The 19,734-nt window shown below is 35.5% G+C and overlaps 3 protein-coding genes across 3 annotated transcripts; all 3 read right to left on the bottom strand.

The window, feature by feature from the left end:
• Positions 1 to 740: 740 nt before the first annotated feature.
• LOC146931039 (putative histone H2B.1) lies at positions 741 to 1,441 on the bottom strand. Its single transcript, XM_085702505.1, has one exon. It carries the CDS (start codon positions 1,371 to 1,373, stop codon positions 927 to 929), a length of 447 nt encoding a protein of 148 aa, XP_085558631.1. The 5' UTR covers positions 1,374 to 1,441; the 3' UTR covers positions 741 to 926.
• A 3,943-nt stretch (positions 1,442 to 5,384) lies between these two features.
• Positions 5,385 to 9,492, bottom strand: LOC146931038 (uncharacterized). The gene is made up of 5 exons (XM_085707631.1): positions 8,130 to 9,492; positions 7,745 to 8,007; positions 7,488 to 7,622; positions 7,122 to 7,421; positions 5,385 to 7,013 (listed from the first exon to the last, which is right to left on the bottom strand). Exons 1-5 carry the CDS (start codon positions 9,490 to 9,492, stop codon positions 5,385 to 5,387), a joined length of 3,690 nt encoding a protein of 1,229 aa, XP_085563757.1.
• Positions 9,493 to 14,683: 5,191 nt separating this feature from the next.
• On the bottom strand, positions 14,684 to 15,762 carry LOC146931037 (glycine-rich RNA-binding protein GRP1A-like). The gene is made up of 2 exons (XM_085702532.1): positions 15,584 to 15,762; positions 14,684 to 15,264 (listed from the first exon to the last, which is right to left on the bottom strand). The coding sequence occupies exons 1-2, from the start codon at positions 15,695 to 15,697 to the stop codon at positions 14,878 to 14,880; spliced, it is 501 nt and encodes a 166-aa protein (XP_085558658.1). The 5' UTR covers positions 15,698 to 15,762; the 3' UTR covers positions 14,684 to 14,877.
• Positions 15,763 to 19,734: the final 3,972 nt, after the last annotated feature.

Below are 19,734 nucleotides of genomic sequence, written 5' to 3'. Positions count from 1 at the left end.
CAATCACATGTCAATATTGAACATCAACCTCGCCTTCAAGCAAAAGTGTATGCTACAGAGGCCAACAATATTTAAAAGGAGAAAAGTGGTCAAATATTTATTACTCTGGTTCAACCTGTAAAACATAAACTTGCACAGCTATACCAAACAAATATATTTGAAATCCAATGTTATTAATTCTACCATTTTAATCAACAAAAGGATCAACAAGACCCCATTAGATCATTACAATTCAAAACAAAAAAAGACTAGTGGATCTTAAACAGAGATAGCAACCCATTAACAAGATCCCCAAATCTAAGAACTTGTCAACTTTATAACAGCTTTGGTGCCCTCAAAATCAACATGGTTAGCCAATTTTCCCAGAAGAACAAGCCTAAAATGTGTATAGCTCTCATCTACTGCATTCGTACACTAGAAGTTGGGAATTAAGAATGAAAAACAGATGGTGCAAAACCTAACAATGTATCGTATCTATTCATTTGCACACTTCTCAATTTTATGTATGTTTGGTTATGTGCCCACGTCCCTGCAAACCATGGGAAAAAAACACTACAAAGTGAAGCTACACTTTGTAGCCTGTGGAATTCATATTGAAAACCCAAATTGACGAGCATCGATATGGAAATATGGATGAAACACCAACCAAACATACATTTCATCTCTTTAAAGCATAAAAGAGCCAGCAGTAATCAAATTGTACGAAATGGTTGAATCTTGGTTACTCTGGTCCAAAAAAATAAACATAAACTAGCACAATTATATTATGCAAAAAGGATCATTAATTCCACCATTTTCATTAACAAAAAGGATCAACAAGATCCAATCAGTTCATTACAAATCAAAAACAAAAAAAAAACTACGAAATAAAAAAGACTAATGGCATAGAGACCCATTAACAACCTACAGTAAACAAGATCCCAAATCTAAGAGCTTGTGAATTTGGTCACAGCCTTGGTACCCTCAGAAACAGCATGCTTGGCCAATTCACCGGGCAGAACAAGCCTGACCGCGGTCTGAATTTCCCTCGAAGTGATCGTCGGCTTCTTGTTGTACCTAGCGAGTCTGGAAGATTCTTGAGCGAGCTTCTCGAAGATGTCGTTGATGAAACTGTTCATGATACCCATGGCTTTGCTTGAGATACCAATGTCCGGGTGAACTTGTTTCAGAACTTTGAAGATGTAAATCTTGTATGTTTCAACGCTCTTCTTGCTTCTCTTCTTCTTCTTGTCTCCGGCGGCTGAACCACCTTCCTTTGGTAGCTTCTTTCCAGCCTTTGGCTTCTTCTCCGCCGGAGCTTTCTCAGCGACTGTGGATTTCTTCTCCTCTGCGGGTTTCTTCTCTGCTGGCTTCTTCTCTCCCTTTGGCGCCATTGAAGGAATTGGGAATTTGAATTACTTTTTAGGGTTTTGAATTTGGGAACTGAATTGAATTGAGTAGTGAATTGGTGAATGAAGTGATTGTTATATATAGAGAAGCGTTTCACGTTTTGATTGGCTGTTGAGGTTTCACGCGGATCGCTGATGTGGACTTCCGTATTTGATGGAAAATGAGACGGATTGATGAGTTGCCAATGGTTTCGTTGAGTTGCTATGTAAATGGACGGTGGAGATTTAATTAATTAATTTTTGCTTTTCGTTTTTGTTTACCGCCAAAAGGATGCCTCCACTTCATCTTGTACTCTAATCTACTGCCATTTTTTTTTTCCCTACAATCTATCTATCTACTACCAGTTCTTACTTCATTTAAGAAAACAAAATATTATGTTTTAAGATTTACTTAAAATGTTTGATAAAAATAACGTAGTTTAAATTCAATAATTAATATGTATTTTAATTTTTATATATCACAAACACCTACGATGGAACCCACGTCCTGACCTCACGAAACCCTGAGACTGACGACTAGGGTTGGGAATAGGCCAAGCCGGCCTACAGGGGCCTACGGCCTGGCCTGTTTTGGCCTGGCCTGGCCTGGCCTGTTTCGTAGATAGGCCTAGGCTTAGGCTTTTTAAAAAGCCTGTTTAGTTAAATAGGCCAGGCTTAGGCTTCTAGAAAAGCCTGTTAAGCCTAATAGGCTGGCCTATTAATACTATTTATTAAAAAATGTTTTTTTTATATTAAAATAATTGCATATATTAAAAATATAAATATCTTTTTCTCTATCTATTAGTCCCTTAATAGGCTTTGTTGTTATAGGCTTTTAAGTAGGCTTTAATCTAGTTAAAATTTACTTGTAGTTAAATAGGCTTTTAAGTAGGCTTTAAGGCTTGTTTAGCTTATTTAGTAGGCTAAATGAACTATTTGATGACCTTAATATAAAGTAGGCCTGTAAGTAGGCTTTCAGGCCAGTCCAGGCTTTTAAATAGGCCAGGCCAGGCCCAGAAAAACGGCCTATGATAGGCCATAGGCCAGGCTCAGGCCTGTAAATTTTTTCGTAGGCCAGGCTCAGACCTATCAAAGCCTGGCCTGGCCTGGCCTATTCCCACCCCTACTGACGACCCATCTCACAATAACGGACCAGAGGGTTTGAGAAATTGAAAAGGCACACGATCAAAGATTCATGTACAAGGTATCCCTTGAGTCCTTCAAACAATAGCTATGATCAAAATTGTTTTAGTATGAGCTGATGCCCAAACACTAATTAATAAGTTCAAAAGAGCTCATCACGGATAGAGTCTACAAAGCCATGGTATGAGAGCGAACGAACCACATAAAAGGACAACCAAATCAGCATGTGACACAGAAAACGTAGATCAAGGTGGACAACCAACGTGGTTTGTGGCACAGGTGGACCTTCCCTTGAATTGAACCGGTCACGGCAAGCCACTCCACTACTGGTACAGAGGCCAGAAGGTTGCTTCCTCCATGAAGGCTACGCTTGCTCGAACATCCAACTCAAAACCAGCCCAACCTCTTCATCTGATTTGAAGTGCGAAAGCTCTTTCAAAGAATCCCGCTTCCAAAGCCAGATCTTTCTCTGTATGGGTTCGTCTAAGAACGCGGACCAAAGGTGAACAACCAACATGTTTTGTTGCACAAATCTACCAACGAGAAGCCATCACACTTGTCCCTCAAAGGATAACATTTACCCTAAAAGGACCGCAAATGTTCTTTCAAAACAGACATATAACAATGGCATGAACCCTAATCATCCACTATAATATTGGCTCATAAGTTCGGGGTCATGTACGTTCACTATTCATAAAATACACCTATCGTCCCACACTCAGTGACTTGAGCTTCGGAGCACGTATAAGTACACCACCCTTATTCGCATGGAGAAAAAAGTTGAGGGCGACGTAGAAGAAGGCAATAGCCGACGAAAGTGTCATATTCAAAGGTCATTCAACACCATCAATAAGTATGTTTTATGCCTTCATATTAAGGATAACACCAAAATCATTTACAAAATTGGGCACAAATTACCCATTTAAAATGGTTCCCTAAACTTCCAAATCATAATCCGTGAGATGGACTCTCATATGGTTTTTCCAATAGGCATAATTCTCACACTTTAACATTGGTGTTCTATTGTAATCCCCATTTGGACTCTTTGAAGCCATAACTCGATTTTTGAAAGGCAGTTAAGCACTTAGTCAAAATGAACACACACTTAGATGCCACTTGTTAAATAGTTATTCAATGGCTCAAAGTATCTAGAGGTAGTGAATAGATAATAAAAAAATTAAAATTTCAAGTTGTTACAAAGGAAAATTTATTATTTTCATATCACACTTATTCGATCATGCAAACAAGAAATTGAACGTTAAAGAATGTCAACACAAAACACAAGATATCGAATAAACAATACCATTTGACTTAATTAGATTAAATGATAAAGAATATCTCTTAATTTGAAAAAGAACTTAACTTGTTAAAACTTATTTTCAGCCAAATTGAACTATTAAGAAGTAAATGCAAACAATACAGCATTTATTCAACTGGGTGATTAAGATTTAGGATTCTAAGAATCTCTTCTTGATGTTATCGATTCTTAACAAAAGAATACACTTAATAGAGTTTCTTTCAAATCAATCAAACATAGGTTTTTCAACACAATTTTCAAAACCCACAATTGAATTAATTCAAAAATAGATATTAAATACTTAAGGGATAAGAGAGATGAACACGACATTTATAGTGGTTCACCCACACCATCCTCTCCAGTGAGTTACATCCACTCCCATAGAAAAATGTCAATGAAGTTTTTGTTGAATATTGAACACCAATTATTTGTGAAAACGCTTACACTAATATTGCTCATTGAGATATGAGAATTCCAGCATGAACCCAAATCTTTCAACAATCCTTAATGTAGCCCTTGAACCTTGACATCGAGATTCAAACCTACAACTATCTAAGATAACCAAGCTTAATCAACCAATGTGATGACCCCGTCATCTTTGCACGAGCCACCCTAAAACCCTTCGGTCTCCATTGATCTAAAACACTCAACATATAATTCTTTGATTATTTATAAGCCAACAATTGATCTTGAGATGTTGAATGGAGAAAAACCCACAGTTCCTTAAAGGAGGTGAAAGACTGCAATCTTTCCTTCAGGTTTCGATTTTCCCAATTGAAAACCCTAAAATATCACAACCCGACGTACAAAGAATATATATCTCTGTAACTCACAATTTTTCAACTTGAAAATAAATATCTAACATTGTTGAAATAGTAAAGGGTAGAAGAAGATGGTTTGAGATAAGAGATTGTGAAAAATTTATGTTTTTAGAAGTGGTGAAGTGTTTCACTTGTATTGATTTTTGAAACAAGTAAGAAAATAAAATTAAAAAAATGTTGTAAAAGTACTGAGTGAATCGGCTTAGTTCAAAGTATGAAATGATTCACTTGTTGTTTATGGACATGTGTACCGATTCACAAGACTGTGAAACGTTTCACTTCAAAAAATTAGCAAAAATATCTTTTTTTTTTTTTTTTGAAGGAGCAAAAATATCTTTTTGAAAAAAATAGTGAAATGATTCAGTTGAAAATGTGAAACACTTTGCGCTATAGAGTGAAACTATACCCTTTTTGAAAATATGCAAATTTAAAAAACCGACATTGTATGAACGCAAGGTTTAATCTTTCAAAAAAAAAAAAATGAACGCAGGTTTAAAATAATGCAACTTAGATAAGATTATGGGTGGCATTTAACATGGGAAAGGATAAAAATTTTGCAGGGACCAAAAACAATTTTTTTTACAGGGACTAAAACCAAAACGATGTATATTTGTAAGGACTAAAATCATATTTTAGCCTAAAAGTTACTACTTCCTCTGGTCCTTTTTGACCCATTAATGAATACTTTAGTAATAAGGGAGTCAAATTCTAAATAATTTTTAGACTTTAATAAATTCTTTTTGAGGGAAAACATGCTTATAGCATTTCATTAATAATAAGAGTTTCAATACAATCGGGTATATCAAAATAAACTGCGGGACTAGCTAAGGACGTGGCCTCTCTTGCAAGAGCATGAGCAACCGCGTTGGCTTGTCGCCTAACAAACTCCACCCTAGAGTTAGAAAAGAAATTGCTGAACAGCGAACGACAGGAGGAAATAATGCAACCAAATTCGGACAAGTCGTTCGTACTAGAAATGAAAGCATCAGCTGTTGACTTTGAGTCTGTTTCAAAATCCACATTGTCAAAATGCATATAACTCAACCATTGTATAGAGGAGTGCAGCCCTAAGGCTTCACCCACATCCACCGGAACCGTACAAGGGTATGTAAAAGCTTTGGCCAGAACAAACGTACCTTCTGCATCTCGAACACAAATTCCAATACCTGTACGATTGATGTGAGAAGAGAAAGCCGCGTCGATGTTACATTTATATCTACCTTGCACAGGAGGCTGCCACATGATTCGGCGTTGAGAAGAGGTGGAGGCTGATGGAGGTTGATGCGTCGAACGAGATGCAAGCACATCTGGAGCATTAGCCATTTGCCAATCTTCAACCATGTTCCGAGCACGTTCAACAACCGTGGCACTCGTTTCTGTGACATCATCCCATACTCTAAGATTACGGTGTTTCCATAAACTCCATATTACAGATGACAGACGTTGTTGTAATTCAACAGACAAATTCTCTAGCAAGTAAAATAGGACTTCCGTAGCTGAGGCAGTGATAGAAATCGCATGCTGTATAGAACTCCATATACCTGTTCTATTCCAAACCTGTATGGCAAAAGGACAGTCAAAGAAAACATGCATAAGATCTTCGTGGTTAGAAGCGCAGCTAGCACAGTTAGTCGGACAAGTAACACCTTTGTCTAACAAACGGACACGTGTTGGTAAACAACCACGACACATACGCCAAACTAAATTCTTGACTTTTGGTGGAACCTTAAGTTTCCAAATACCAGCCCAATACCCCAGACGCCAGTTATAAGAAGAATCAATTAACTCTGGTATACATAGTCTGTATGCACTACGAACAGAGTAACGCCCGTTCTTTACTGCTTTCCAAAGAATTCTATCCTCTTCAACCTGAGAAATAAGTGATGTATGAAGTATTTTGTTTGCAATATCATCACTGAAAACCTGTCTAATCACCTGTTCATTCCAGCTTTTATCATATATATTCATCAAGCTATTGACAGGAAAATTATGGACAAAGTGAGCATCTGGAATATCACTACGAATAACCTCCCCATTTGACAGCCATGGTTCATTTAGAATAGAAATATTCGCACCTGAACCTATGCTCCACCTAGCACCCCCACGCACAAGAAATCTAGCACGCATGATGCTACGCCACACGTAGCTGGGATTATGCCCAATGCTGGCCGTGAGGTATGAGCCAGTCGGAAAGTAACGAGCTTTAAAAATTCTAGCAACTAGTGAGTCTGGTTCGGTAATAAATTTCCATCCATGTTTACCCAACATAGCTAAATTAAAAGCAGAAAGGTCCTTGAAGCCCATACCTCCATGAATCTTTGGTGCTGAAAGCTTCTCCCAATTCAGCCAATGAATCCCTCTTTGCGGTGTGTTACCATGTCCCCACTAAAAGGAGTTCATCATTTTTTCGATGGAGTCAAGCAACTTGGTTGGAAGCTGAAAGATGCTCATCACATAAGAGGGGATAGCCTGCAAAACAGATTTTATCATCACCTCACGACCTGCTTTGGAAAGACACTTACCTCTCCATGAGTTAATTTTTTGCCAGACTCGATCCTTGACATAAGAGAAAGTAGCGTTACGGTCGCGACCTATCATAGAGGGTAATCCCAAATATTTACCTGTACCCAAAACAACTTGAACGCCTAGAATATCTGTAATATTAGTTTTGAGATCATCAGGGACATTACGACTGCAATATATTTCGGATTTAGGTAAGCTGATCGCTTGACCAGAAGCTAGCTCATAAGTAGAAAGAATATTTTTCATGACATGTACTTGGTCCTCAATGGCCTTGAAAAAAAGAAAACAATCATCAGTGAACAAAAGATGGGAAACTGACGGTGCTTGTCGACACACCTTTGTACCTGTGAGAACACCTCTTGCCTCGGCATCTCGAATAAGCGAAGATAAACCTTCTGCACAAATAATAAATAAATATGGAGAAAGAGGATCCCCTTGTCGGAGACCCCGCCCTGGAATAATAGGACCGACCTGTGTACCATTAACAAGCACAGAGTAGTCCACTGTTTCAACACACATACACATCCAGTGGATCCAACGAGTATGAAACCCCATTTTATTTAGAACAGCCCGCAGATAATTCCAATCCATACGATCATAGGCTTTACTAAATCAAGTTTTAGAGCGACATACCTATCTTCCCCTCTTGTCTTAGCTTTCATAAAATGTAAGACCTCAATTGCAACCATGGCATTATCTAGGATGGATCGTCCCGGGACAAAAGCGGATTGGTTGTCAGAAATGCATTGAGGTAGCACCTTTTTCAAACGATTTGCTAACACTTTTGAAATGATTTTGTATAACACATTACACAGTGCAATAAGCCGCCAATCTTTCATGCTAACCTGCGTAGAACCTTTTGGAATAAGTGCAATGTTAGTACTATTCAAATCAGGGGGAATTGTCCAGTGTCTAACCAACCACAACACTCTTTGAAAATATCATCACTACATAAATTCCAAAAATGGTGGTAAAAACCCGGGCTGTAGCCATCAGGGCCTGAACACTTGTCCGGATGCATAGAGAAAATAGCATCCTTAAATTCGGCCTTAGTGAAGGGAGTTGTGAGCATGTCATTATCGTTATCAGATATAGACGTATTAATAACATCAATAACCGATGAGAAATTGCTATTTTGTTGTTGAAAAATGTTCACAAAATAATGTCGTGCCACATCTTGCATATCCTGCTCATTAGTAATTTTATTACCAGCATCATCATCAAGAGAGGTTATTCGATTTACCTTTTTTCGAGCCGAAGCCGATGAGTGGAAAAACTTAGTATTACGGTCGCCATCTTTATACCAATGAGTCTTTGCACGTTGACGCCAATATGCATCGTCTTGGGACAATAGTCTTTGCATGCGTTTCCTTAACTCGAACATTCGAACCTGGTCCTCACCAGAAGATCCTAACCGAGTTTCCTGCAATTGTTTTCGACAATCTTCAATATCAATTTTCAATTTGTGACAATGGGATTTCCTCCAAACATTCATGTCTTCCGCGCATGAGGAAAGTTTCGGAATGATATTATGAGTAGAATGTTCCTGCCAAGAGTGAGCAACAAGCTCCTTGAAACCTGGTTCAAGATGCCAAGCATTTTCGTAACGGAAAACGCGTTTAGAAGCATGTGGCCGTGGGGCAGGGGCAACATTTACATAAATTGGATAATGATCAGAAGCAGGTGCCACCAAAGTTTCAACAGTAGCATTCGGAAATATATTAAACCACAAATTATTTGCAAGTGCACGATCTAACCTTTCTTCGACGGCACACGGAGTGAAAAGACTTTTGAACCAGGTAAACAGATAGCCTTCAATAGGAACATCAGACAAACCTGAATCCAGAACAGCTCGACGAAAGCCATTTATCAGCCACGGAGGTCTAGTGGTACGCCCTCTCTTTTCACTCGCATCAAGAATATCGTTAAAATCGCCAAAAATGCACCAAGGACCTGTAAACTGATTAGATAGTTGCTGAAGGAAGTTCCAAGCGGCAGTTCTACGACCTCCATTAGGATAGCCATAATAGCCAGTAAGTCTCCAAGTACCAAGAACAATATCATTAATCTCAACAGTAATATGATTGCTTGAAAAATCAACAAGTTGACAATTTAAAGAGTTACGCCAAAATAAAGCAAGACCCCCGCCTCTACCGGTGCGGTCTACAGGAAAACAGCAATCGTAACCAAGCAAAAAACGAAGTTCTTCAATTTTATTTCGGTGAGCTAGAGTCTCACTTAGGAATAAAAGATCCGGATTGAAATGCCGGACTAGGTACTTAAGGTCGGGAATTGTACTCGGGCTACCTATACCCCGACAATTCCACGCCACTAGACTCATTTACCTTGGCATGATTAGACGTAAAAGCATTGCATTATTTCACTAATAGCAACAACACGTATATTATATTATTCCCACAAATTCCAATAACCTCCATCACCATAGAGGCTGCACCCATGGCATCAAGGCAACGGTATTAATTGTAATAAGATCCACTATCAATCCTTCAAAAATATATGTGATGCACTATAAAAGTAATGGAACAAGGAAGACAAGAATAATGAGCACGTGCACCTTTGTCTCTAAGACCAACCCTCACTGCTAATACAATTGATTGAATAGCCAAGTATTAATAAAGAAACCAACCTCTCACGGCAAGGAGATGGCAGAAGCAAGAAACCAAATAGCCCATGCAAACAATCCCAAACCAGCGAGCACCCCAAAGAGAAAAACTCAATTGTAATAACAATTGCATGTAAAGGAATGACACCTTGAAATTTATGATCAAGCACAGCTGCAAAAACGGCTATTGGATTCACCCATGAAAGCTTCAACTTCAACCAAAGGATGATGGGAAAGTATGGTAGAAACTAGCACAAGGCAGATCCATACGTCCAGGGGAGAAAAATTCTCAGCGAACGACGGCAAAATCTCACAAGGGTAGCGGCGGCACAAACCCTAGGAGCAGGTCAATTGATGAAGAAGAAGGCCAAAAACAACTTAGACTGTAGCAGCGGTAACTGTTACGGTGGATTCATCATTGGATTCGCTACAGAGTTGAGTTACGGCGGCAATCGGCATGAGTTTTGGAGTTAATTAATTTAATTTTATTTTATTCTTAGACTTTAATAAATTCTTAAAAATTATATTGAATAAATAAAATATAAAATTAAAATTAAAAATATTTGACATGTAGTAATGAGAGAAATTATACAGTTTTTTTTTTAGAGAAAAAAAAAGGAAAATGTCAAAATGTGTTTGTGGCACGACAACCCAATTCTCGCGAGCAGGTTTTCGCATGTGAAGTGTAACATTCCGATTTTTAATATTAGTTTATTAGCATTATTATTAGATGATATTAATATTAATATATTAATAGTATTGATTTGTTTGATATTATTAATTTAATTATTCGTATTTATTGAGAAAATAGGTAAGAAGAAAGTAGATGGATTGGTTAGTCGGTTAAAGAGTGGGAGAATATTATTTAGGAAGAAAATAGAGTTTTTTAGAGAGAATACGAAAGTAGAGTGCGAACGGAGGTGGATTAGTAAAATTGGGTAGAAAAGAGGTGTAGTTAGTGAGCTGAGTAGTGTTTTAATGATTTAAGTAGAGGGGAGTGTGAATAGCAAGATAGCGTAGTTACAGAAAGAATAGTAGCAAATTCGAGAGGTGCAGATAGTAATATGAAAAAGATTAGTAGCAACCTTAGCTGATGATTATAGATAGATGAGAACATTAGAAAAATAGGGTTACAACAAAAAGAGAAAAGATTAGATATCAAAGGAAAACTAGGGTTGTGGAGAGAAAAAGCAAGGTGACATAGAAAGAAGAACCTGTAGAGAGATTTCACAATAGAAATTCAACAAATTCTCCAAACTAGAGGTATGGGGGGAGTCTCTATTCATCATCAGGGTTGTATGAACAGATGGGTAGTGAAGGGTTTTCTTTTCCATTATTTTTCATGATCTTTTAATGAATTTATGCTAAATTTATACTCTAATTTGTTGTTGACAAGGGATAATACACAGTCAACAAGCAAGGTTTTTGGATTAGTAAATAAAAAAACAAGATTTATTATTGGATGATTAAATCAAAAAGGATTCAAGACCATTAATGATTGTTTTTGTTGGACGAGGCAAGCAAACAATGTTTTTCTATTATTATGGTGCAAAGATGACTTTGTCAGGGTGAATCTGAAAAATCAGATGACAAGGAATGAAGATACAATCATTGATTTGATGAAGATAGAAATGGTTCTCAGAACCTTGACACCAAAGTTTAATCATATTGTTGTAGCCTTAGAAGAATCCAAAGACTTGGATATGATGAAGATTATAGAACTACACGCAAGCCTTGAAGCTCATGAATTTAGGTTAACAGATATAATCAAAGAAAAATTCAAAGGTTCTGCATCAGATCAAGCTTAGCAAGCTCATTGTGCAACGAAGGAAAAATACAAGAAGGTAAATAATTACCGGAAGAATCGTGCTTTCAAGAATGGCGAAGGTTCAAGTAAAAGTCAAGAAAGACGAAGCAAAGCAATTCTCAGTTTAGAAGAAGACAGTTGATAAGTAGAATATTCAGTGAGGACATTATGCAATGCAAATCCAAGATGGTTCGAAGAAATAGAGTTGATAAAGCACATTTTGCTCATAATGAAAGTTCTGATTCAGAATTTCAGATGAAGTGCTTTTGATGGCCACAATCAAAAGTGATAAATATCATAATGATGAATGGTACTTGGATATTGGTTTGGTTGCTCAAATCACATGGTAGGTAAAAAAATATTGGTTCTTTGAGTTAGATAGTTCAATCAGTAGAAGGATAACATTTGCAGACAACAGTATAATATGTGCTAAATGAATTGGGAAAGTGTCGATTCATAGAAAATATGGCAAGAAAGCATGTATCACTGATGTGTTATATGTATCAAATATGATAAGTAATCTCATTAGTATATATCAATTACTAAAAAAGGGCTATACTATGAAGATGGAAGCACAAACTATGAGGGTTTTTGATTGCAAGGATAGGTTGATCCTGAAAGCCCCGTTGTCAATGCATAGAACTTTCTAGATTAACATTAATGTGATTGATGGTCAGGTTATGCTATCAGAAACTGATTTGGATAATTGTACATGGCACCAATGATATGGACATCTCAATTTTAAAGATTTGATCATGTTGAGTGAAAAGAAAATGGTGCAAGGATTACCACAAATCAAGCTACCTAGTCAAGTATGTGATGTGTAGCACCGGAAAACATGCAAAAAGTTCACACAAAATTGAAGTACCAGTCGAGGCAACAAGGAAACTTGAAGCAGGGGCGAAGCTATTTGTTGGCAAGGGGTAGCTTTGGCTACCCCAACAAATATTTTTTTCTTTGACTTAATTAGTATATTTTGATATTAGCTACCCCAATAATATATATTTAGCTACCACAAAAGAGTTTATTTGTCAAAAATCAGTGGAAATAGAAAAACTAAAATATATTTACTTGTTTAATAGATGTATTCCGTTTTATTTTGACAATTTTGATCTCTTAAACAACTACAAAAAGAGCTTAGATAACAATAAAAATTATCAAAAACAATTAAACTATATTTTATTTCATTTATTTAGATTTGGCCCCCTCGTGAAAACTTAGCTAGCTTCGCCGCTGTCTTGAAGCTATTCCCTGTGATGTTTGTGTTAGGATTTATTTGATAGCCAAGAAAAGGAATGTGTTTGAAGTATTGAAAGAGTTTATAATGAGAATGAAAGTGGTGAGGTAATTAGCAAATTAAGAACTAACGGAGGAGGTTAGTAAACATCCAATGAGTTTAAGTGCACCTTATACTCCACAGGTATTTCAGAAAGGTAGAACCATAATCAACATGATGAGAAACATGTTGAAGCAAAAGCAAGTACTTCATTATTTGTGGCTTCGCAGTCGGAAAAAACGATGGCGCATAAGCCAAATTCTCATCAATGCTTTCTTTTTTATTAATATTTAATTTGAGATTGAGATGGTGGTTGTGGTTGAACGTGACAAGTATTCATGAATGTTCAATTGTATCGTTTTAGTTCTTCAAAGACATGAGCAAACGTACTCCTGTTCCTGTAAAACGAGATGTGAATTATAAATGTTCAAAATTCATCCTTACCTATTTTTATAAATTACACTCGTATGTCTGAATTATAATTATAAGGGCAAATTACATTAACCTCTTCAAGATTTTGTTAAATGTCACACACCTCCCCTCCAGTTTCAAAAATGCAGTAACCTCCCTTCAATTTAACTCTGTTAATCATCTGTTAAGTTCAGAGACAAAACCTCTCAAAATAGTCTCGGTGCTATGCATTACCAATCAAGCTTGTGCAGCCAATTAATCCTAACAACATTAATCCAAATTCTTTAGCAATGGTTGGATCCAAATATGGTCTTTGATAGAACATTATGGCGGCATTTGATCCATGTAGCCGACCCTACTTAGTGGGATAAGGCGTTGTTGTTGTTGTTGTTGTTGTTGTCGTCTTTAGCAATGGTTACATAATTAAATTGTTTTTCAATTATGATTAATCCAACATTAATCCAATGTGTATTCCTCGTCAATTTGTTTTCTATTTACACCCATTAGTATCACTAGAAATCTATATATCTATGATAATCAACACCAACTTTCACACAAAAAAGAAAATCAAATTTTAAGGTCCCTTCAAACCCTTTTTATCCAAACCTACCAGAGGCTAGGGATATGTAAAACATAAAATCAAAATTAAAATTGAATTGGCTTCTATCATCTGCAAAATTTGTTTTTGACGTGTTTTAGAATATTTTCTATTTAAATTGGCTTGTGTGCTTCAGTTGCAGGTGAAGCTTTAGGGAAATCACTTGATGGTCATTGGTCAGTGGTGAGAACTTCAACTTCATGTTTGTATTTTGACAGAAAGATAAAGAGAAGGGAAGATGTACCAAAAAAAAAAAAAAGAGAGAAGGGTAGTATTTATCTATTTAACAAGAATTCAAGGGAGGTCAGTGTTTGTTTCAAAAATAGAGGGTTCTCTGTGTCATTTAAAGAAAATGGTGAGTGTAATTTGCCCTAATTTATAATGTTCAAAATTCATCCTTACTTATGTCTGAATTATAATTATAACGTTCCTTACCTATTTTTATTAATTTCACTCTTACACATGTCTGAATTATAGTTATAATGTTCAAAAATCAACCTTGCCTATTTTTTATTAATTTCACTCTTATGTTTTAGCTGTGCGCTTTGGGTAATTTCTCGTGCACCATGTGTGTCCATTTGGCGCACATATGTGACATATCTCAAACTTAAAACGTTCTCATTGAAAGGGTCATTAACAATTCTTGTGGGAAAGTCCATCCATTTTCACCTAATAATCCGAAACGGATTGATTAAAATTGTGTTTATTTATTTTAAAAGACTAAATTATTTTTCCCATTAAAAAAATACATTTGAATAAGCGCATTAATGATCAACTTGTTTTAATAAGTTCATAAGATCTAAAGAAGCAACGCAAATTAACAAAAGTCAGTAGAAATTTGTTGTTATTACTAATATCTCACTATCCTTTCAATCGATCGTTTATACACAACCAGATTCAGAGGTACAGAGAACCATTTTCAGAAACATTAAACCATAACATAACAATACTAGATCCCAACATCTAATATACCAACTAAGCATTAATAGTTAATACTTAAGATCTGCATAACTAACTTCTCCAGCTTCCTCCACCATCTCCACCGCGTGAAGAATAGCGGGAACCACCATCATCTCCACCACCATAACCACGGTCCCTACCACCACCATAACCACCACCACCACCTCCTCCATAACCACCTCCACCACCACTGCTTCTGCTGTAGCCACCCTCGCGGCGACCACCTCCGCCATATCCACCACCACCTCCACCATATCCACCGCCACCACGGCCTCCTCCACCACCGCTACCACGGCTCTGAGCCTCATTCACAGTAATGTTCCTTCCATCCATATCTGAACCGTTCATCCCTTCAATCGCATCTCTCATCGATTTCTCATCAGCAAATGTCACAAATCCAAATCCTCTTGATCTTCCAGTTTCACGATCGTTGATAATCTACACAAAAATCAACAACACAAAATCAGATCTACAAATTTAACACTAAAAAACAAAACAAAAACCATATAGTAACCGATCGATCTTCTTCTTTTGGTTAAAAGATGAAGATGAACGTACCTATTGGGGTGAGTAACAAAATATCATATAGTAACAGAATCACAATCAGAGTAACAGTAGTAACAGAATAATAGAGATCAAGTAACAGAGTAACACAGAACAGATCGGAGATAGATCACAGATCAGAAAGGTTTCATGAGAAATCCGAATCAAAATCGTGTCAGATCCGATCCGAAGCCTGCAAGCAACACAAACAGACCTTCGAATCGATGATTTCTCCGTATTGAGAGAAGGCTTTCTCGAGAGCTTCGCTATCGGTGGCCCATGCAAGACCTCCGACGAAGCAACGGTACTCAACATCTGCAGAAGCCATTGATGAAAAAACTAAAACACTAGATTTTACAGTAAAAAGATTAGAAGAAAGATAAGATATTTTGTGATTTTGTACTGAAGAAGCTGGAGTTATATATAGATGGGAATGGGTTAACTCGTGGGGTTAAGATTGTAAATGATGTAGGAAGATATTTTTGATCCTTTTTCCGAGGTGTTGACTGGGGTTAGTGTTGGGTCAGAAGATTACTAGGGTTACTGCATGGGTTAACCTTCTTTGTTATGGGCTTTTTTAAGAGAATATTTGTTATGGGCTTTCTCTTTCAGATATTTTCCTCTTTTCCCTTCTTATTCACACTCTCCCAGGGAACTAGTATATAATTAGTGAGTGATGCAGTTTTTTGTTCGTGGATTTTGGTTTATTAGGATTTGATGGTTTCGATCATATTGAAGTGGGAGGAGGATATGTTGGTGGCACTATCAGTGCATGGAAGCTTTGACATGGCAAGCATTACTACCATTATAAAAAAAGGGTTAATTAAGTAAATGGTCCCTATAAATATTCAGAATTTTGTTTTTAGTCACTACAAAATAAAATCACACTTTTTAGTCCCTATAAAATTTTTCATCAGCATTTTTAGTCCCTATAAAATTTTTCTATCAGCAATTTTAGTCCATGTAAAATATTTCCATCAACATTTTTGGTCCCTAAAATGTTTAAGGAAAATGTCTCAGGGACTAAAAAGTGTGATTTTATTTTGTATGGACTAAAAACAAAACTGTGAATATTTATAGGGACTAAAAATTTAATTAACCCAAAAAAAAATTCAATTCATCAATTTGAGAATTGAGATGACTAATGGTGAGGTTTGATTATTTAGTCCTATCTATTATAGTCCTAACATGGGCGGACCTGAACAAGGCATGGTGTGGCAGGTGCCACACCAGTTCAGGTCCAATACTTTTTATTTTTAATTTTTTTTATCAACTCATTGTATATTTTTATTTATATATTAATACAAACACTTAATTTTTTTTATATTTATACACGCGTCTATATTTTTACTCATATATTAATACGGGAACATATTTATTTGTATACTTTATATATGTGTCTATAGTTTTACTCATATAAGAGAAACTGTTTTTTTTAATATACATGCATTTATATTTAAACTTATATATTAATACGGGGACCGATTTTTTTTAATTTATACATATGTCTATATTTTTATTCATATATCAATATAGAGACTTTTTTTATAATTTCTATGCAATTGCGACTTGCTTTCAAAAAAAGAGCGCAACGCGCTCACTCGTCCGTATGCACAGGCATCCTGCTCGAGCATTTGACATCCCCTGTAACCTATATAGAAAGTGATGTTCTTAGAACAATCAGTAATGATATGATTCTTCATTTTCAACAAATGGAAAGTAAATTATTTTCTTTGTAGTTTTGGTTGTTACAACTATTTTTAATATAACTTCTTATTAAATTTAATATTATTTGATTATTTGACCAAAAAAAAAGTGCCCGTTCAGATCCGCCCCTGAGTCCTAATGAAGATAATTGTTGAGTGTAATGATGTTATAGGCATTAGAGATAACATGCAACGAGAGTGGCAATTCTAGCAAGTAATTTCGTTTATATCGTATCTCCCATGGGAAATATAGGTTGGTGATCCACCTTTGACTGTAATATGTAATAATTTTTGTGATAGAATTAATTTTTAAACTTTTTGTAATAATAAGTGGATATTACCTTTCTCAAAAGCATTTGTTTAGGTTCTTCCGAAATTAGAAAAATAGTGTCGCTTCACAAAACATTTTTAATTTATCATAGAATTTCACATTCAAGAGCGTATGACTCATGAGTAATTCACACAAGGAAATGATACAAAGGAGTTGCAATAATAATGCTTATATGAACCAAAACTTGGCTACTCTCCAGGAGAATATCACGATCTTGAAGCATGATACATTCGAGTCCATTATTCATCAGAAGAAGAATTTAGAAGCTCAGTTAAATGCAATTCAAGGAGGACGCTTGAAGGAAGAAGGCACGTTAGGTTAGCTCGTTTAGAAAAGAAGCTTCAAAGTGGATTATCTCACCTTTATCAAGAGGGAATTATGTGGTTATAAAGATTAAGACCTAAATGGTTGTGAGATGCTAATGGGATTTGGGACAATGATCTTGTCATAAATATGGTCAATTCATAATGGAAAATAATATATTGAACGAAAAAATTCACGCGAAATCATCTAGGGTCCATGCATTCTGGCTTTCAAGTGTTTTAATTGGTTAACCAGTTACCCCACCCAACATTTATTCCGGCCAGAAAAAACTTTAAGTGGTTAAACTTATTTCGCTATGCAATCGTGAGAAAATCATGCGACCCCTAAGCCTTCCACAAACTAGTGACTTTGTACGTCAAATCAAATGTGAAAAAATATAAATCAGTTGGGAGATATCTTCAGCTTTGAATATGAGTATGAGTTGATTAAACATGAGGAAGGAAACCTATAAAAATATACTAAAAAATGAATATTTTGTGCATTATAATTCATGTTTTTCATATTTAATTCCAAGTCATATTGCATGATTTCAAGGCCATCGTACATTAAGTTCGTCAAATTGTTAGGGTCTAATTAAGGTCAAGTTGTGAAATTTAGATTTGTTGGGGTATCATGTATGGTACTTCAACAAATAACTAATGACGTTAAAGTCTTTATAATATCAAGGATTGGAAGAATCACAAATTCCGTCTTTGTATTTCTATTTAATTCCATAATTTAAAGATATTTTTTGTGCAAAAAGTCGTTGGCTAAATCACATTCTTTTGGAAAGTTTAATTTAATTATTTAAAGTATGATTTTTTTCTCCACAATTATAACATTTTTTTGTTTTAGCCTTTATAAGTTTTTTTTGTTTGGATTCGGTCTTTACAAATTTAAAAATTATTTATATCTCTAACATTAACTTATTGAGACACATTACATGATTATATTGGACCACATATGATACAAAATCTAGAAGCAATAATTTCTGAAATTGTAGGGGCTAAATCCAAACAAAAAACTTGCAAGGATTAAAATAAAAAAAACACTATAGTTCTAGGAATAAAATATAATTAAACCATTATTTTTTTTTTGAGCAATTAAACCATTATTTTATTTTACAAGTAATTGTTAGGTTTATTTTTTTGGGTTAAATAAATTTTTCATCCCTGCAAAATTACAAACTTTAGGTGGTGGTCGAGCCCTTTTATTTGTTTGGGCATCGGTTAACTGTTTTTTGTTTGGACTTACTTACATTGTGTATCTTTAGTGGTATTTTTGGCACGCCTTGTACTATTGAAACTGCCTGTTTGTGGTTATAAAATCCATTTTTGCTTGTTAAAAAAATTACAAACTTTCATTTTTCCTCCTCATAAACAAAAGTGGCATGTTTGCTTCTGTATAAAAATATTTAACATGCAATTTTAGTCTCTCCTAAATTCAATTTTGTTTAATTATATCCTTAAATTTTTAAATTTTTGAATTGCTTTTTGCAATCATGTTTAGTATATGATAAAAAAAAAACTTTTACAACAAGTTACAATTTTTTAAATGGAATGAAATAAACATGAATTTTTTAAAATGTCATAAGTTCAAGATAAAAGTAATAAAAATATATACCTAAAAATTATGAGTCTAGTTTTTGACGTAGAATTGTTATTATGTTTTAAACATGTCTGGAAAAAAGTCACTCAAGAATTTTAAACTTTAAAGATAATTAAACAAATTTTAATTTAATATGAACTAAAATCGTGTGTTGGAAAATTTTATAGACACAAACATGCCTATTTTTTTAGGATGAAAACAAAATTTAGTAATTTTGTAGGCACGGAAAAAACAATGGAGCAACATAACGACGCCCAGAATGAAGACATGTTGTGTGTGACAGTTAAAAAATGTGAATAATATGTTCATATGTGCCTAGAAGTCTAGTCTGGATTAAGATGCTACGATATAGTTTATCAAGATGTGATTATGTGATTATATATTTATGAGTCGTGAATGGGTGACCCTTGAAATGTG

Source organism: Medicago sativa, chromosome 4 (genome assembly GCF_051527215.1).
Source record: "Medicago sativa cultivar Bolivia chromosome 4, Bolivia_mono, whole genome shotgun sequence".
In the NCBI taxonomy this organism is placed as follows: domain Eukaryota; kingdom Viridiplantae; phylum Streptophyta; class Magnoliopsida; order Fabales; family Fabaceae; genus Medicago; species Medicago sativa.
This window is presented reverse-complemented; position numbering and strand designations above follow the sequence as displayed.